General features: G+C 34.5%; 11 protein-coding genes across 11 annotated transcripts; 3 read left to right on the top strand and 8 right to left on the bottom strand.

Moving 5' to 3' along the window:
* Positions 1–163: 163 nt before the first annotated feature.
* Positions 164–1,237, bottom strand: NAEGRDRAFT_74221 (uncharacterized protein; the record flags this gene model as incomplete). The annotated part of the gene is made up of 1 exon (XM_002670703.1): positions 164–1,237. The coding sequence occupies one exon, from the start codon at positions 1,235–1,237 to the stop codon at positions 164–166; it is 1,074 nt and encodes a 357-aa protein (XP_002670749.1).
* Positions 1,238–1,585: 348 nt separating this feature from the next.
* NAEGRDRAFT_74222 (uncharacterized protein) lies at positions 1,586–3,481 on the top strand (the record flags this gene model as incomplete). Its single annotated transcript, XM_002670659.1, has 1 exon — positions 1,586–3,481. One exon carries the CDS (start codon positions 1,586–1,588, stop codon positions 3,479–3,481), a length of 1,896 nt encoding a protein of 631 aa, XP_002670705.1.
* Positions 3,482–3,580: 99 nt separating this feature from the next.
* NAEGRDRAFT_59613 (uncharacterized protein) lies at positions 3,581–4,541 on the bottom strand. Its single transcript, XM_002670704.1, has 2 exons — positions 4,483–4,541; positions 3,581–4,430 (listed from the first exon to the last, which is right to left on the bottom strand). Exons 1-2 carry the CDS (start codon positions 4,522–4,524, stop codon positions 3,600–3,602), a joined length of 873 nt encoding a protein of 290 aa, XP_002670750.1. The 5' UTR covers positions 4,525–4,541; the 3' UTR covers positions 3,581–3,599.
* A 401-nt stretch (positions 4,542–4,942) lies between these two features.
* On the bottom strand, positions 4,943–5,969 carry NAEGRDRAFT_74224 (uncharacterized protein; the record flags this gene model as incomplete). Its single annotated transcript, XM_002670705.1, has 3 exons — positions 4,943–5,203; positions 5,271–5,760; positions 5,875–5,969. The coding sequence occupies 3 exons, from the start codon at positions 5,967–5,969 to the stop codon at positions 4,943–4,945; spliced, it is 846 nt and encodes a 281-aa protein (XP_002670751.1).
* Positions 5,970–6,011: 42 nt separating this feature from the next.
* On the bottom strand, positions 6,012–6,448 carry NAEGRDRAFT_81740 (uncharacterized protein). The gene has a single exon (XM_002670706.1). The coding sequence runs from the start codon at positions 6,436–6,438 to the stop codon at positions 6,070–6,072; it is 369 nt and encodes a 122-aa protein (XP_002670752.1). The 5' UTR covers positions 6,439–6,448; the 3' UTR covers positions 6,012–6,069.
* A 290-nt stretch (positions 6,449–6,738) lies between these two features.
* On the bottom strand, positions 6,739–8,190 carry NAEGRDRAFT_74226 (uncharacterized protein; the record flags this gene model as incomplete). Its single annotated transcript, XM_002670707.1, has 1 exon — positions 6,739–8,190. One exon carries the CDS (start codon positions 8,188–8,190, stop codon positions 6,739–6,741), a length of 1,452 nt encoding a protein of 483 aa, XP_002670753.1.
* A 283-nt stretch (positions 8,191–8,473) lies between these two features.
* On the top strand, positions 8,474–10,713 carry NAEGRDRAFT_59614 (uncharacterized protein). The gene has a single exon (XM_002670660.1). It carries the CDS (start codon positions 8,496–8,498, stop codon positions 10,362–10,364), a length of 1,869 nt encoding a protein of 622 aa, XP_002670706.1. The 5' UTR covers positions 8,474–8,495; the 3' UTR covers positions 10,365–10,713.
* A 333-nt stretch (positions 10,714–11,046) lies between these two features.
* Positions 11,047–12,797, bottom strand: NAEGRDRAFT_74228 (uncharacterized protein; the record flags this gene model as incomplete). Its single annotated transcript, XM_002670708.1, has 2 exons — positions 11,047–12,564; positions 12,594–12,797. 2 exons carry the CDS (start codon positions 12,795–12,797, stop codon positions 11,047–11,049), a joined length of 1,722 nt encoding a protein of 573 aa, XP_002670754.1.
* Positions 12,798–12,964: 167 nt separating this feature from the next.
* On the bottom strand, positions 12,965–13,999 carry NAEGRDRAFT_74229 (uncharacterized protein; the record flags this gene model as incomplete). Its single annotated transcript, XM_002670709.1, has 1 exon — positions 12,965–13,999. One exon carries the CDS (start codon positions 13,997–13,999, stop codon positions 12,965–12,967), a length of 1,035 nt encoding a protein of 344 aa, XP_002670755.1.
* A 182-nt stretch (positions 14,000–14,181) lies between these two features.
* On the bottom strand, positions 14,182–15,204 carry NAEGRDRAFT_74230 (uncharacterized protein; the record flags this gene model as incomplete). The annotated part of the gene is made up of 1 exon (XM_002670710.1): positions 14,182–15,204. One exon carries the CDS (start codon positions 15,202–15,204, stop codon positions 14,182–14,184), a length of 1,023 nt encoding a protein of 340 aa, XP_002670756.1.
* A 635-nt stretch (positions 15,205–15,839) lies between these two features.
* NAEGRDRAFT_53333 (uncharacterized protein) lies at positions 15,840–17,598 on the top strand (the record flags this gene model as incomplete). The annotated part of the gene is made up of 2 exons (XM_002670661.1): positions 15,840–16,896; positions 17,414–17,598. The coding sequence occupies 2 exons, from the start codon at positions 15,840–15,842 to the stop codon at positions 17,596–17,598; spliced, it is 1,242 nt and encodes a 413-aa protein (XP_002670707.1).
* Positions 17,599–17,634: the final 36 nt, after the last annotated feature.

Consider the following 17,634-nt stretch of genomic DNA (forward strand, 5'->3'; position numbering starts at 1 on the left):
TAATGTTGTAAATATTACGTAGCCAACCAAAGGAGGAAAGGAGACGAAACCGCGGACATTGTTATTGGAATGTTTGTCGTTCCTCCTACTTTTTGTTAGAACCATGCAGTTCTTTCTTCTTGTAAAAATAAGGAAGGTTTATCAAACAATTTAATAAGGAAAATTAGAAAATCTTCTTTTCTAAAACTTGTTTTCCCATCTCTTCATATTCACGTTTGGAAATTAGAGAAAATTGTGTGAAAGAGGCAAGAATTGAACCTCCGACCCAAGCACTATTTTCAATGCTTGGCAAGACTGATACATTTCCAATGCGATGGAAGGCACGTGTGACTTCAGCGTCCAATCTCTTATCAAATCCTTCGAGCAGAGTATTTCCTCCATTGAGAATGAGTGTTCCTGACCTTTCGTCTTTGGATCCATCACTCAATGGAATTCGATAATAGACGAAAGAACTGAATTCTTCATCTTGGAAAAGACTTTCAGTACAAGCAAGACGAGTAGAGGCAAACACTCGCACAGTATTCCCATCTGGAAGCTCGAAATTGGTCAATTCAGGTAATTGGAACCTAGTTGTTGACACACTCTTTCCAGACCTTGCAAGATGTGCAAGAGTTTCTTTTGCCATTCTTGCAAATTTCATTCGTGTATATTCATCATAGTTTGATGAGTCAGAAAATTCCATTCCTTCGAGCATGACTTGTGTTAAATCTCTTCCTGCTTTCGAATATTTCTCTGTCGTATGAGGAATTAAACGACCTTCATGAATAGACAAAACATAGGTCAGTTCATCTCCACTCGTTAAAACTGTTGCTTTGGTTTCACCATGAGCAAAAGAAGATGCTACACAGTTTTGTATAAAATTCAATCCAGATAATCCCAAACTTTCCAATATAATTTCTGAACTTTTCATTCTATCTGAATGTTCTGTAAAAGGATGATCAAATAAAAGAATTGAATAATCACTCCAATCCGATTTCTCTCCCAACTGTTTACTCATTCCGTGATGAAATATGAGCTCTGCATCTTGCCAATTGTCAATCATTCCTTCCTTGACAGGTTTCGTCAATTCCATTTCTTCTTTTCCATATAATTCGTCTACTTTCTCACCAACAATCTCCTTCCCATTATTCAATCTCCCAACAAGTGTCTGAAAGATATGTTCTGGTGTTTCATCTCCAGCCATTCCGACTCTTGTATTGAGCGAGCCCATTTCGAATACAATTACTGGTCTTTGCATTTTTTTTAATTAAAAAATTAAACTTTCAAGTTCATTCAATCTAAATAATTCACTAACATGTACAATATTCATATTAAATTCATAAAAGTATTTCAAATTACAAAATTTACAATTTTTGATTTTTGTAAAAGTTTGAAAAAGTTCAAAAAAAAAATGATCAACAATAAATTGCTACGATTTGACAAACTCTCGAGAAGCAGCAGATTTACCACTTGTTTCTCATCATCATCAACTTTATCAATATTTAAATATTCACCATTTCCGCACTCATCAAATAAATTAAAAAATAATTCGATTTTTCGTGATGATTCCAATTTGGGAAATTATAGAACGTTTAGCAAGAATTTGATGAATTGCAATAGTAATAATAATAATGGAACAACAGTAGAGAAAGTAGAACGTAATTTTCACTTAAAAGAAGGAGGTGGAGTTCTCGGAATTGATTTAGGAACAACCAATAGTTGTGTGGCCATCATGGAAGGAAATCACTTGGATGCAGTTCATGTTCGAGTGTTGGAGAATGAATTGGGATTTAGAACGACTCCTTCGGTGGTTGCATTTGATTCTCAGGATAAATTGATTGTTGGTGAGCCAGCCAAGAGGCAAGCCATCATGAATCCAAAGAATACTTTGCATGCTGTGAAGAGATTGATTGGATTGTCGTATGAGGATGCTAGGAAAAATGGCCATTCATTACCATTTGAGTTAGTTAGTGGAAAGAGAGGTCAGGTGGCTATTCGAATGGGAAATGGAAAGGAATTTTCTCCAACACAGATCAGTGCCTTCATTTTGCAACATATGAGGGATGTAGCTCAACAATATTTGGGACAGAGAATTGATAGGGCAGTAATTACAGTACCTGCCTATTTCAATGAGAATCAGAAACAGGCCACGATGGATGCTGGAATGATTGCTGGAATCACAGTGGAGAGAATTATCAATGAACCAACAGCTGCTGCTTTGGCTTATGGATTGGGAGGAAAGAGATTCTCCAATTTTGAAATTAATGATCGAGATGGAACTATCGTAGTATTTGATTTGGGAGGAGGAACTTTTGATGTGAGCATTTTGGAAATTAGTGGAGATGTTTTTCAAGTTGTTGCTACGAATGGAGATGCATTTTTGGGTGGTGAGGATTTTGATAATCGAATTCTTCAGTGGATTGTGAAAAAGTTCAAGGAAGAGCAAAAGGTAAACTTGGAAGAAGATCCATTGGCTTATCAGAGATTGAAAGAGGCTGCTGAGAAGGCCAAAATTGAACTTTCCTCAGTAATTTCTACAGAAATTAATTTGCCGTTCATTGGAAGAAATGCATTCGGACCTGTAAATTTGAAAATGACTTTGAAGAGAAGTGAATTCGAAACCATGTGTGCTGATTTAGTGGAACGAACCCTCAAACCAGTTCAGAAGTGCATGAAAGATGCTGGATTGAGGCCAAGCGACATTTCACAAGTGATTCTCGTAGGAGGAATGACCAGAATGCCACTTATTGAGAAAATGGTTTCCTCCTATTTCCAACAAACTCCCAACAAGTCCGTAAACCCTGATGAAGCAGTTGCCATTGGAGCAGCCATTCAAGGAAGTATTTGTAGTGGCCAATTAGTAGAAACCAAACAGTCAATAATCTTGTTGGATGTTGTACCTCTTTCATTGGGTGTTGCCTTAGTGAACGATGTTTACAAGGTCATGATACCGAGAAATACTCAAGTTCCAGCTCGATTTGCTGATCATTTCACAACAATTAAGGACAATCAAACCAACATTCTAATTGACATTTACCAGGGAGAACGTGAACTGGCCTCCAAAAACAAAAACCTCGGTCAAATGGTCCTCAGTGGCATCCCACCAGCTCCTAAAGGTATTCCAAATATCAAGACCACATTCTCCATCGATGTCAATGGTCTCCTATTCGTGGAATCCGAAGATATGGCCTCAGGAAGTCAAGTCAACATGTTTATCACCTCCCACAACTCTCTGACCAATCAGGAAATTGAGGAAATGAGAAAATTAGCAGAACAATACAAATATCAAGATACTCAACAAGTGGAATGGAACGTTAAAAAGACAGAATCTGAGGAATTGATTCAAAAATGTGAAAATTCTCAACATGTTGCGAAAGATTCATCAAATGAAAAACAAGCAGAGTTGGGAGAAGCCATTCGTGAATTGAGACATAGTGTTTCCAATAGAGATTCTGCTAAATATACCTCCATTACAGATCTCTTAAAGAGAATGTCATTCTAAACTCAATAAACTCTGTTGTGGCTTTCCAAAAACTTACCAAATATTGTAAACATTTGTCAAAGATAGAGCATGTTGTCCTTTGGAAAGATAACTAAACTTGAATAAAAGATAAACTTTACTATTCAAAAACTTTCTTTAACAGCAATGAAGAACCATCTGTCGAAGAATACATGATTGAATTCATCAATTCTCTCATTGAAGGAAGTTTCTGTGATGAATTCAATGATTGTTGATGTTGTAATTGTAGTTGTGTTTGATTAGCAAATGATTTGAATGGAACAATTTGATTAAATTGTGGCAAGTTATAGTGTACAGAATGTGTTGTATCGACAGAGGAGGTGGAATAATGAGTAAAGGTTTCAAATACATTATTCGAAGGAGGACATGTGCTTGGAGAAAACTTTCGTTTCTTTTGAGTTAAAGTTGGAGATGTAGAGGAGGCAGAATGAGAAGAAACAGCTGAGTAGGATTCGTTAGAGGAGTATGGTGAGGTAGAAGCACAGAGTCTTCTTTTTAGTGGATTAGTTTCGTGTTGATCAATACTGTAATTCGAATAATGAGTATTCGAATAATCTTGAACAAATTTACATGTGGTATTAAGAGTATTTGGCATTGAATTGGAATTGCTATTTGAAAGTGTTGAAGATTTAGTTTGCTTTCTATCAATTTTGTATTGGTCAACTTGAAGCAATACTTCTGTAATTGTTGACTTTCGTTTCTTACATGTTTCGAATACAACTCCTTCACTCTTCATTTCAATGATAGATTCATAGAGAGCAATCATACCGTTAGGAGAAAATTGTGTAAACTTTTCCTTTAGAATAATGTTCATTTGGTTTCTCTTTGCAGGATTAGTTTCGTATATTTCCTTCAACATGAAAAAGTACTTTTGATCCATGATTTCAATACTATGATACTTCTTTCTAATAGCACAGTGTTGAGTGTTGCACTTTAATTTCATAGAACGGTTATTCGAAACAATACGAAACCTTTCCACTTACCTTCAAGTGAGTCAAATAATGATATGGACATGTGGTTGGCATTGTTTAGTATTTGTTTTATGTTGTTTATTTGCCCACAATCTTCAACAGCATCTTTTCAATAATCTCGGCAGACCTTTAACTTCATGATTACTCAGTTTAGTCTAAGGTTTCGAATTAGGACTGAAAATGTGGTGACAAGAATTCTATTAACATCGTGAACAAGGCGTCAACGATTCAAAGGGCCCCTCTTAACACTTCTCTAAAAGTTGAATAAAAATTAAAATGTGTCAATCAGTCACTTGTCGTGAATGAGAAGTATATAAAGAGAGAAAAGAATAAAAGAATGACTTGGCAATAATGGATCTGTAATTTCATATTTGTATTTTTGAATTGTGCTCACTGTGCCTTTCGGCAGTATTGAGATGATTTCAGGTTTAGAATAACTAAAAGAAAGTTCAGTAACCGTGATGAAACTGTTTCAGTTAATATTTAAAAGTACGAAGAGCACAATCATGAAATAAAAAACGAAGGGTGCAACACAACTTGATGGAATACAGTTGGAAATTGTGGTTTTTGGTTCATTATTAGAATTTCCATTTTGAGAGTTATTCGAAACCTCAGGGTAAGTTTCATTACAGCTAATTTTGAATCGTGAGCATTGTTGGGATGTTGGTGGAACGTAAAAACCAGTATACATGTTATCTAACTTCCATGAATCATCAGATTGTTTTGTCCAACTCTATATTTGAAAGATAATTCAAAATTCCAAAATAGGTAAAATAAAAAAATACATGAAGAAAACCTACCGAACTTTCTTGTGTATAATCCCCACATGGTCCTGTATAATTGTACTTGAAATTACTCAATTCCACAGTTCCATTAATTTGAATATTAGCACAGCTGTGATAGACACTTCCACATAATTCTGAGTTGCCTGTTTTTGTGGTTGGATAGGAACAACAACCTGATTGTTTATCAGTCATTGGGTTGGTTAATGAGATGGAACATTTTTGGCATTTGATATTTGGAATGTCAACTAAATATTGGTAAACTTTTAGAGAGCTACTGTCTGATTGATCATTGTGTGGAATGTGATCGATCAAAATGTACTTTTCATAATTGGAATCAGAGTTGATACTCAGTGCAATACGAAAGGGAGCTCCTGTATGTGAAATTGTTTCTTCAAATTGAAGAATTTGCTTTCCTGGTTGAAGAATTGTAACTGGTTGACCATTTCCAAAGAATTCAACACCTCCACATGGATAACTTTTTAATCCAGAATCTGATGTTCTTGGTCTAGTAGTATTTCATTCAAAATCGTCCAATTTCATGTTTAATATTTTTAATAATTTACAATTAATAATTAATTTACATGATTGTTGATATTTTAATAGTATTTTAAACACTCACGTTGGATATTTCCATCTAGCATGCCCACTAACTGATGAAATCATAAACATTCCGATACACAAAAAGAGGAAAACCAACTGTTGTGAAACTGTCATTTTTTTCATGAATTGATTTGTGATACTTGGTTATTGATCTTTACAATCTAGGTTTTTATTTACAAATATTGTTGCAAAAACGATGGTTTTGTTAGCAATCTCATGGCATGGCAACAATCTCTGCATGGCTTGGTAACTTCAACGTGCCAACTAATCTTTCCTCTTCAGAACTCAACAAGACGTCAACATTTCTGCCAAACCATTCACAGGGTATTTCCACCTTAAAGTAAAACGAAGATGATTGTGGTGCGTAGCATTGTGAGAAGATGGTTTTGTTATTATCTCGGAGGGTCATGCGAATTTTGAAGAGATCTTGTTCTTGTTGAATGAGACATCGTAAATCGTACGGATATCTATTCGAAATGTGAATATCTGCGAGTGGCTTATCATTGTGAAGGTCAATGTCTGTGAGTTTTAGTTGAACTTGTCTTGTGTTTTTGATGGTTGGTGGAGAGGTGAATGCTGTCATGATATTGTTTGTTTTTTTTCACATAAAGTTTCCTCGCTCTCCTATTTTGCCGAACCTTTTCGTATGTTTTCTGATTATTTGGTTCGGTTGCCTTTTATGTGAAAAAATTCATATTGTAAAAAAATGTTATATACTAATAAAGTAAGCATGAAAATAATGATCAATAATTTTTTTACCAACCATTGCCACAAATAGATAAAATGTGAATATACAATGAGCTCTTCACAAGCACAAATAGGCTAGAGCCTCAAAAGGCAAAGCAATTATAATCCATGCAAGTAGATGTCCATTAATGTTGAATTATTCATCTATTACAATTGAAACATCAGAGAAATGTCCAATATTTGATTGTATATGATACTTCAATCTAGTCTTGGTCAGGTTGTCTGTGGCTTTGAGAATTTGCTTACTGAGGAATGATTTACCATGATACGGAGATCCACTTTCCAGTAAAGCTCTCAAAAATAGAACATTTTCCTCCATGTCAACTAGATTGACCACATAGTAAGGCACTACTTCATGGTATTTTCTACACAATATCCAAAACTTGCTGAAGAAGTGTTCAAAAACTCGAAGAGGATCAGTACTGTTTCCAACAAAATCTGGGAATATGGATTGTACATCGATGGATCCTGAAGAGATTCGCTTGGAAAAGATATCTGCCTTTGTGAAAACCAGTACTTTTTGAGTGCCAGGATCTGTGAGTGTTGTATAGAATTTCTCCAGGTAATCAGTCACAAATGTTGTCCTCTTGCTCTTCTTCTTATCAATATCAGATAAGGGTACAAGGAAGAGCACAACTGGAGCTGATTTAGTATGATAGGATTGAGCCAGATTGTACACTCTGGGCTCTGTTTTGATTCCCCAAGAGAATTTTCCATACTTGACACCTTGTTCTCTATTCTCAGTAATGTGTTTGTCATTTTGTGGATTACTAATGTCAGGTGCAAAGAACCTATCCTCGAGATAGGTCTTGAGGAGATATTCCACAATCTTAATACTTCCATTCTTCATATCTTTTTCAGATCCTTGAATAGTAATAGGCCTTTTCATTATAAAACTCAAATTATCCAACAAGTCAGCAATATTCTCTCCTCTAATATTTGGATTTGATTGTGCATAGCCATACTTATCATTGGAAAATTGAAAGAATGGTGTAAAGTATCCACAATCCAACAACCTCTGATACGTACTCTTAATAGCAGGAATCATCCAAACAGTACTCAAATTATCAATCATTCCATTCACTCGATGAGTATCCAATAAACTATCCCAAATACTATTCTCTTCAATAATTTCCACCTGTCTACCAAATGTATTCTTAATATCAGCATATTCACTTCCGAGAGATGAAGATCCCAACATTTCTGATGCGTTACTTGCTGATGAATAGCCATGAACCGAATGATTATGTTGATTCAGCTTTAATTCATTCAAAATTAATTGCATTGTCTTTAAACAAGTTTGTAAGACTTTGAGCTGGAATTGATAGCCGTACGAGGTAGATTCATTCGATGGAATGGGGAAGCCTGTGATGAGTGAAGTAATTGGTCCAGATGAGCCGAGAGATGATGATGAAGAAGGCTTTGCTTTTCCAGTTAACAAATCCAAAAGATCAGCCTTTCGGATCAATCTCAACAAGGTTGATTTACCACTATATGGCGATCCAACAATCACTACTCCATAATTAAATTTACAAAGGAGAGTTGCTGCTGGATGAAATGTTTCTATTAAATTGTAATTATTATCCATATTACTATTAATATTTTAAAAACTATTAGTATGATGATGATTAGGTTTTTAATCAACGTTGATGTTATTAGTTTGTAAATAAATTAATTAATTAATTAGTTGTTATTGTTGTTGTACAATTAGAAATTATGATGGAATATTATTCTGTGGTTTTTTAAAGATAAAAAAGATTCCAAGTCAAACACGATAACAAACGAGCGGATGGTCTCTTTAAAACACACAAGGATTCTTATGAAGATGAGGAACAACAAGAGTTTCAAATTCAAAAATTAAACAAAATATTATCTTTAATAATAACTAGTATTATGGTGGCCGAACAAGGTGGAATTGTAGAAGTATCTAGTGATTGTGTTTGCATCAATGATGATGATCATCAATTTAATAATAATAATATTAGTAATTTAAATAATGTAGTAATAACAAATGATGAACAACCAATCAAGACAAGATTCCAAGAATTACCCTTTGAAGTTTTGCTCCACATTATGGATTACTTCTTTCCTTTCTATTCTCACTTTGAAAAGGCTACCCGAGAGAAGAGTAGTAATATTAATTTCACTGATCGTAGAAAATCCATCATGATACTGAGTGAAGTTTTGCATCGTGTATTCTCTGCTCCTTCTTTCATGTTGGAAACACGAATTGTACAATGTGGTGGGGATGCCATGTTGCATTTCAACTCAAACCAGCAGGTATCATACAAGTATTTGAATACTAATCGCGACATTGATGTACGGGCATTGGCTTTACGACAATACATCATTGATGAGGTTATTTGTGAATTTTACAATTTAATTAGAGTTTCAAAGAGAACTTTCTATTCGTTTCTGATAGAGGATTGCTATGACTTGCTGGTTGTGAAATTGATTTGGGAAGGCCTACATCATTGTATCAGAAATCCTGACTTGGTACTTGACAATGCTATGGTAGATTTGGAAGAAATTCAGCCATTACCAGGCAGCCAGTATATTATTTCAGAGCCACTTTATTTATATGTTTTGAGATCGAGATTGGAGCCTATTTTGTTCGTTAGATTATTCCTTTCACAGCCAAGTTTTGGATTTTCCAATTATGTGACTTGGAAACTCGGCAAAAATGTAAATCTCACCAATGAAATCACAGAGTCTGATTGGAGTTCATTCTTAGACTTTATTCGTGAGCAAGTTACTAGATATCCCCTACTGAAATCTGGTACAAAGTTCAGCTCCAGATTCCAGACTGAAGATTTTGTATTTATCAAGAAGTGTGGTTTTGATACAGATTCAATTGTAAAGCTGGTTTATATCGATTTGGATATTCCAATCGGAGCAGTGAGTACACTGAAATCTATAGAATCTCCTATACTGTGGAAGGCCATTTTGGAAAGGAAGGGAAATAATTTCAGTGCACTTGAAATTTGCGAGGATGGTCCACTATTTTTAGCTGTTCTTAAGAATCTTAGATTAGATATTTTGGAATTAATAATGCAACTTCAACAAGAGAATTCATCAGACCTGGACTCGTTCTTCAATGGACTATTATCACCTTTATACACACTCATTTCAGCATGTATGTATGATGATAATTTTGAAGAGAAGAGTGAACGAATAGGGCGTATACTAAAAACGATGAGAAGGAACTTTTTGCCTTTTCTTGATATATTTACAACTCCCTCATCCTGTCTTCACCTGCTTATTTCACGAACAGCTGAAATTTTCCAGTTCAAATTATCCTTTTATTATCCAACACAGTACTGCAAGACAGTATTCCAAGTATTTTATCGAGTTTTTGTAGAGGAATTGGAGCAGTCACAGTATGAAATCCTTGCTGCAGGTTTGCCTAGCCTTGTATTGCAAGCTGTTGGTGTTCCGTTTTTCTTTCCAATATTGTTTGATAAGAGTTTACCTCCATACATTCTAACTCTTCACAAGAGGATGCTTGCTAATCCAACAGATGACATTTTTGGGATACTTTTGGAAAGTTATGGAGCTAAACCACAGCAAAGTATTTCTCCATTGAGAACTATTTTTGAATGTGTGAAAGAAAATCCATTTGCATTCAGAGACACTCTCATTCAAAATAATTTTGCAGAAAAGCTAAATGATTTTATCCAAAATATTCCCCAAGAAAATAATTCTATTGAAATAAGTGCTCTCAAAGAAATTCTCCAAGATTTAAATACTCTCTACAATTAGATGATTCAAAGATTTTATAATACTGTATCATTCATCACTGATGGTGGTTTCTAAATCAGTTTGGTCTGTAGGAGATCTTCTGAAAAAGACAACTCGCCAAAACTGTTTCGAACCAAACCAAGTTTCCAACCATCCAATGTCTTCCGGAGGAGAATTAATGAACCACTCAAACCACACATGACACAGAGCTAATCTTACAATCAAATAACTGAACACTCCAAAAGGGCAAGCCATAAGTGTCAACATTATAATACCACAGGTGATGATGTGTGGAATTTTCCTACTGATGGCATCATTGTAAATGAAAATTGCACACAATGGATCAGTAAATAAATAATGTATCCATCCTACTAGTGCAAATGGCTTTTGAGCAAATCCATCATTTACCAATGATTCAAAGGAGAGGAAGTTTATCATTTTCGGAGTTGTGGCCATAACCATCACTAGTAAAATGGCATAAATAATGGATACGATGCACATCATGATTTTTGAATTGATGATAAATTTAGTAATCTTGGTATTGGGAAGAATTATCATCGGCGCCAAAACAAAACCAGGTGTCAGGTTAATAATCCAATACATCCAACTCAGTGCTTCATTACTAGCTGGGAATGACATTTTTTATTGAGATTCTTATTGGTTACATCAATTACAGAACTTGAAACGCACTATTGAATTGAATTTATTGCGTTGGATCAAAGAATAAAACCAAATCCACTCGATTCTTGGGATTAGGGGAGGTGGTAAAAAGAGTATCCTCAGAATCGTCAAATTTTCGAATCCATAATGCAAATTTTCGTAACGTTTCGCTGTCTACTTCTTGTATGTATATTTGCAATCGATCTTTGAACAGACCTTTCTTTGTGCTCGTTAACTTTCGTTCTCTCTCACTTGGTAATAAGGTAAAATCGAATAGCTCATTATTAAATGTTATTGTTCTCGAATGGTTATCTTGGTTCTCTATGAATGACAGGTAAAATACGTTGGTATCCTTATATCTGGGACGCGAGGGATTATGTGGAAAGTGGATATCCACAAAACGTTGTTTAGCTATTGGTGCAATATCCTTATGATGTACCAAGTTTTTCAATACTGTTTTTGTCAATTCCTTTCCATAATTCGTTCCACTATTTGGTTCATTCATCATGAAACAAGTTACAATAGCTCCGTGATATTGTTCATTTCTTTTAAACAATGCAGAGAGAATGTAAAATCTTGTTAAAATGTGAGAATTCTTCACAATGCTCAGAATACAGTCATCGTCTCCAAAGTGTTTGGCCAATTCTATCAGCTTAAGCTTTGCTTCACAATCGGGTAGTGAACCATCAAGCAAATATTTTACATAGCTATTGAATGTAGGCATTATAATAGGAGTTCTATCTTTGAAAGAGGAATTTCCAATATCAATAAAAACATTTGAATTTTTTTTGAGAATTGGGTGGTAATCTGTCAGTATCTTTGAAAAGAACTTGGACCTTTTCAAATGCTTTACACATAAATTGTGATATTGATTTTCATAGCCAATCAAAAATTCTTTCTCTGGATCTAGAGTTTCATTCAGCTCTGAAATGATTTTGCCTTCAGGGAATTGTGCATGAGCAAAGTTCAACTCTGGTTCATCAAAAAAGAACTCTAAATCCACCGATCGATTTCTTGACTTGGAGAGCCAATAATTCGATGCTCCCAAATTCTGTTCCACTCCAACTCCTGTTAGATATTTAATTCCTACTTGTATCTGAGCTGCAACATCATCTCTCTTTGCTGCTTTCAAATACAACTCAAATGCTTTTTTGTAATCTTGTTTTACATGAATTCCAAATTCGTAAAATATTCCTAGGTTGTATATTGCATCCGAATCACCAATTCCAGCATACTCAGAATACCATTCAAACTCTTCACTAAAATCACGTTCCATTCCTTGAGAAAACATGAATAATCCAGAGGATTTAAAACGTCCAATTGCACTATTTGATTTTTCAAACCATTGCATAGCCATCATTACATTTTCCTTAACAACTTTTCCCTTCTCAAAGAAGGTTCCAATCTTGTATTTGGAAATTTCATCACCTTGTTCCGAGGCTTTCATATACCATTCCAATGCTTTTTCATAACTTTTCTGCACTCCCTTTCCTTCATCATACAACCATCCAATATTAAACTGAGCATGAGCATCACCCTGTTCAGCAGCCTTCCAATACCACTCAAATGCTTTAACATAATCCTTTTCACTCCTCTTCCCTCCTCAAACAACAATCCAACATTGTATTGAGCATCGGAATGTCCCTGCAAGGCTGCTTTCATATACCAATGCATTGCTAAGGCACAATCCTGCTTTACTCCATCAGAACCCTCATCAAAACAAAGCCCCAAATTATATTGAGCATCAGCATCACCTTCCTCAGCTTGTTTAAGGTAAAGATCGAGCGCGGACATTTTTTTTAAAACAAATCAATTAATATCGCGTGATTGTTTTTGTGATTAAGGTGCGGCTTAATTGGCGCCAAAAATCTTATCAAATGATATTAAGGTGAAACACCTTTTGAGAATGTTGTGATACTGGTACTATAGTATTCTGTAGAAGATTGATGAATCTAATTGAATTAGTAGAATGGCTCTTCATCAAAGTTAAAATCATGATCATGAGTTGTTTCTGGGTTTTTGATTTGGGTGGTGGCAGAATTTTTCATTTCCTCGATTTGCAATCTTAAATTTTCTATTTGGGTCTTTTCTTCTTGGCGTTCTTGTTGAATTTTTTCAAGTTCTTGTTTCAGAGTTTGCATTTCTTGTTTCAATTGGGTAACAATTTCTGTTAAGTTTTCTGTTAATGGTGGTGGTGGAGAGAGTGGTGAAGAGAAAAGTTGCCTGGGTGTAGTTGCTAGTTCTTCGCTTGATTCAATTATTGATTGGTGAATTGGAATAATAGGTTGCAACATTAGCATGTTTTCCATTGTTGGAATTAACTGGAGGGGTTCATGCTCTTGTATTTCTCTACTCCTTTTTGGTGCAGAGTCATTATCGGCCTCACTTTCATTGGATCTTTTACCTGTTTGATCTTTCACTTCGAATGCACTCTCTGAAATAAACCAATCCAACCTTTCTGGATTTTCTACATCCTTTTTATGAGCGAAACACAATAAAATTCGAAACTTTCCACTTCTATCATCCTTTTTGAAAAATCTACACTTTTCAGTTACGAAAATGTCGCTCAATATTGATTTCTTCTTATTTCCATTTATCGTCTTATTCTTTTCCACTAATTTACTCATTGTTGTAATCTTTTTCCGAATATCAAAGAATGCAAATGCATAAATTGCTTTATATTTGGCAAAATTTGTTATAGAAATTTCAAAGGCTTTTCTTGTAAATGTAACATCACTCAATTTTAAATTAATAATTCCAGCATTTTCGTTCGGATCAAGAAAATTTCTATTCTCCTTCTGAAAGTATTCATCAATTTTATGTTTAATTTCCAAGCCTTCCGAATCAACATCCGATTTATTATCCTTTGCTTGCTTAATTTTGAGAATTAATTCCTCGAGAATTTCACTTGTTATTGAAGATAGTCCCGATGATGGTGATGAAGGTGTTTGTGGTGGTAAGAGACGAAAAGTTTCCCAGTTTTCCGTATCAGACATTTTTTTATAATTTGTTTTTAATTTTTATTTAATTCCTATTTTAGGTGGAAGAACTATTCCTTTTGCAAATATTGATTGCAAATATTAATGCTTTTCACATGTTTTACAAAACGAAAAATTACTTTGAAAGTGCATATAATATAGAAATATTAACTAATATTTACTAAAAAAAGAAAATAAATCTATTTTCTGAGAGGAGAAACTTGAATTTGAGCAGACATCATAACATCCATAGTACCTCCATATTCCAAAGTGACTACGAATGGACCATCTTCAATTTGATTAGCCACGAGGGAGGTTTGAGTTTTCAATTCCTTTTTGGTGGTGGAATGAACAGCCATGTTGGAGTTGAATGGATTTGGATACAATATTGTTGGAAAGGTGGAATGGTAGAGAGTGTATGGTTTGATCATGTCATAATTATTGTTATTCAAAATTGTTGTAAAGTTAATTCTTGAATTTCCTGGAACATTTTCAAAAGTGAATTGAACAGAATTCAAACCAGATGCTCTTTGATCATTAATATAGACATGTTCATAAAAATTGGTGGATTTGACATTAACAAACTTGGAAACTCCTGAATAAACAGCAACTGAAACTGTAACAGGATGAGACGAAAGTGTAATAACACTCAAATAAACAATATAAACCACAGGAGATTGAACATAATTTGGAGCATAGAGAGTTGCATTAATACCTCTTCCACCAAACAATGAATTTTCCTTAGTTGGTTTTCCATAAGCAATAGATCCATAAACTAAAACTGAACTATTCTCAAATCCCTTAATATTATTCAGGAAAGTAACTTCTGAACCCAAAAGTGGATCATAATTGAGAGTATCAATATCACTTTGAATACTAATGTAATAATAAGTAGGTTGCTTATTATCAACAAGAAGGACTTGTCCATGTTTGATTTCCTTGGCATCTGACGGCAAATCAGTAGCAAAACAAACAGTTCTCTCCTCATTACTGGCAGCTGGACATTTCATGCATGAAGTCGAGGCCTTTCTGGTGGAAATAGTTCCTGGTGGACACTTGTTGGCAGAATCATTTCCTGGACAGTAATAACCATAGTCACATGGGAGGCAACGATCGAGATCGTTTGGAGTTGGTGCATAGTAATAACCAGGATCACAAGCGAATGCAAGGGTTGTGAAGAGCAAGATGGCAGAAATGAGTGTTACTGACAAGTGTTTAGACATTTTGTTTTTTTTGTTTCGAATAGGTTTGCAAGAAAGTTGTGTAATGCATTTTATTGCTATTTGAAAGGTCACAACGCCGTTGATTTTACATCCATTAAAGGAAGAGTGGAAGGATACTTTGTTCTTGGAAGTAAATATTTTATAAACTCCGAAAACTCCTTTTCACAAAGATTGGTTTTATTAATCTCCTATTGAATTGTAAACTATCTTTCATTTATTACAACTCCAAAGCAGAATATTTAGATACCTCACAGGTGTTGATTCTCTTTGATTTTACAAGAAACTGGAAGAAACTGGAAAAATCATATCTTCTCAATGACCGAAAAGCAAACTCACAACTATCTCTAAAATTCTCAATAGAAACTAAGAAATAAACCTCCAGTAGAGCGAACGGTTCGTAGAACTTCCAACTTTATTTAATTTTAGGGGAGGAATTTCATAACAGAGGAGAACACGCAAAAGGCTTTGATTGTTTTTGTAAAGGTTATGAAATACACAAATCCAGCGAGTTGGAGCATGCAATTGGTTGTTGTTATACATTCGGATTGGGAGTTGAAAAGGATTATTCTAAAGCAAGGGAATGGTATTTGAAAGCTGCTGAAAAGGGATTTGCAAATTCACAAAATAATCTTGGTATGATATATGAAAATGGATTAACTGTTGAAAAGGACTTGGCTGAAGCACTGGAATGGTATTTGAAAGCTGGTGAAAATGGTGATCTAACTGCTCAAGTAAATCTTGCTCGGCTCTACCGTGACGGTGAGGGAGTTGAACAAGATTATTTGAAATCATTCGAATGGAATATGAAAGCTGCTGAAGCTGGGGATGCAGAAGCTCAAGTTCACATTGGCTATGCATATGATAAGGGTCTAGGAGTTGAACAAGATTTTTCGAAATCATTCGAATGGAATTTGAAAGGAGCAGAAAATGGGAGCCTAGATGGTCAATTTAATGTTGGACTTTTATTGGAACTGGGGGATGGAGTTGAAAAAAACATCAAGAAATCTGTGTTTTGGAAATCAAAGTGTTTTAATAGGTCAAAATGTTTTGACTTTGTAGAAGAACCTTACGAGCAGTTTGCTATGCAATATTTTACATCAAATACTGAGGATTGGAATCAATCCTCACCAAATAGTGACAAAGAACACGTAGTCGTACGATTTGAAGAGAAGGATTTCACACTTTCACAAAAGCATTTAAAGCATTCAAAATATTTATCAACCATGATGAATTCAAATTGGAAAGATTTCAATGTCAAAGAGAAAAACCGAACCATACTTGATTTGAGAACCATTCAAAATGATATATTTCAAGAACAAACAGATATCATTCAAATATTTAATAATTATGTGAACTACTTAACAAATGAAATATTACCACCAGATTTTGACATGAAATTGAAATTAATTGAACTGTCAAGATATTTACAAGATGACGGATGTATATTGAATATTGTCAAAGAAGCAAGTATTCTGCAGAGATTTTACATTCTTTTGATATTAGAAATTATTGTTGAACCTATTCACATTGCAATTACTAGTTGTTTTGCAGCAGAAACTAAATTTAAAATCAATGATCTCTCAGAAAATGTTATTGAAAAATTACTCACTCAGTCTGGCCTATCTCAACATGGAAAGGACGAGATTTATAATGTATTTAAAGAAAAATTCAATGGATATCCTATAGCAATCAGTAAGTTGATCTATATTCAATTCTAATTTTTCCAACTTAATTTAGATATGAATATTCTTCATGTAACATTTTCAACGCTTAAAGAGAAGAAACTAATTCATTTCAATCAAGAACAAGTCGAATTTTCTTTGGAATTGGGTAAAGATATCGATAACACTATTTTCAATATCAACAGCTCGCATGATGTTCAATTCTTTGGAAAGAATGCCAAGTTATATATCCAGATATCGAGTAGTGTTGATGGAGTATATGGATTTTGGTTGGATAACAGTTCTGAAAAAGGAAAAACTATTTTCATTTTACCTGAGATTAACTTTGAGGCACTTAACTTGATTATAATGACTACATAATAAGGCCAGTTATTAAGGTGTGTTTGGGGTTTATTTTCATTATGTTTTTGTAATTATTTCACACTTGTTGAGATTTAGTGATTCGCAACCATCGAATGAGTTCTAAATTCTCAAGTACAGGGCTTTGACTGCTCCAATATCCACCATTTACTATTTCTTCTGTACAGGGCATCCAAAATATCTCATCAGGAGACCAAAACCATCCATTGGTATCCATTTTTTTGAAATATATTGGGCTTACAAAGATGCTATCAACTTTGTGAATGAAAACTCCATCTGGTCTGTGAGGACGATTGGAAAAGACATCTACAATGAATTGAAATTGAGTGGCAGACCATCTCTTAGAGAATAATGCAGTCAATATCAAATATCCAACAAGCTCCATTTT

Source organism: Naegleria gruberi, assembly GCF_000004985.1.
Source record: "Naegleria gruberi genomic scaffold NAEGRscaffold_68, whole genome shotgun sequence".
Taxonomy (NCBI): domain Eukaryota; phylum Heterolobosea; class Eutetramitea; order Acrasida; family Naegleriidae; genus Naegleria; species Naegleria gruberi.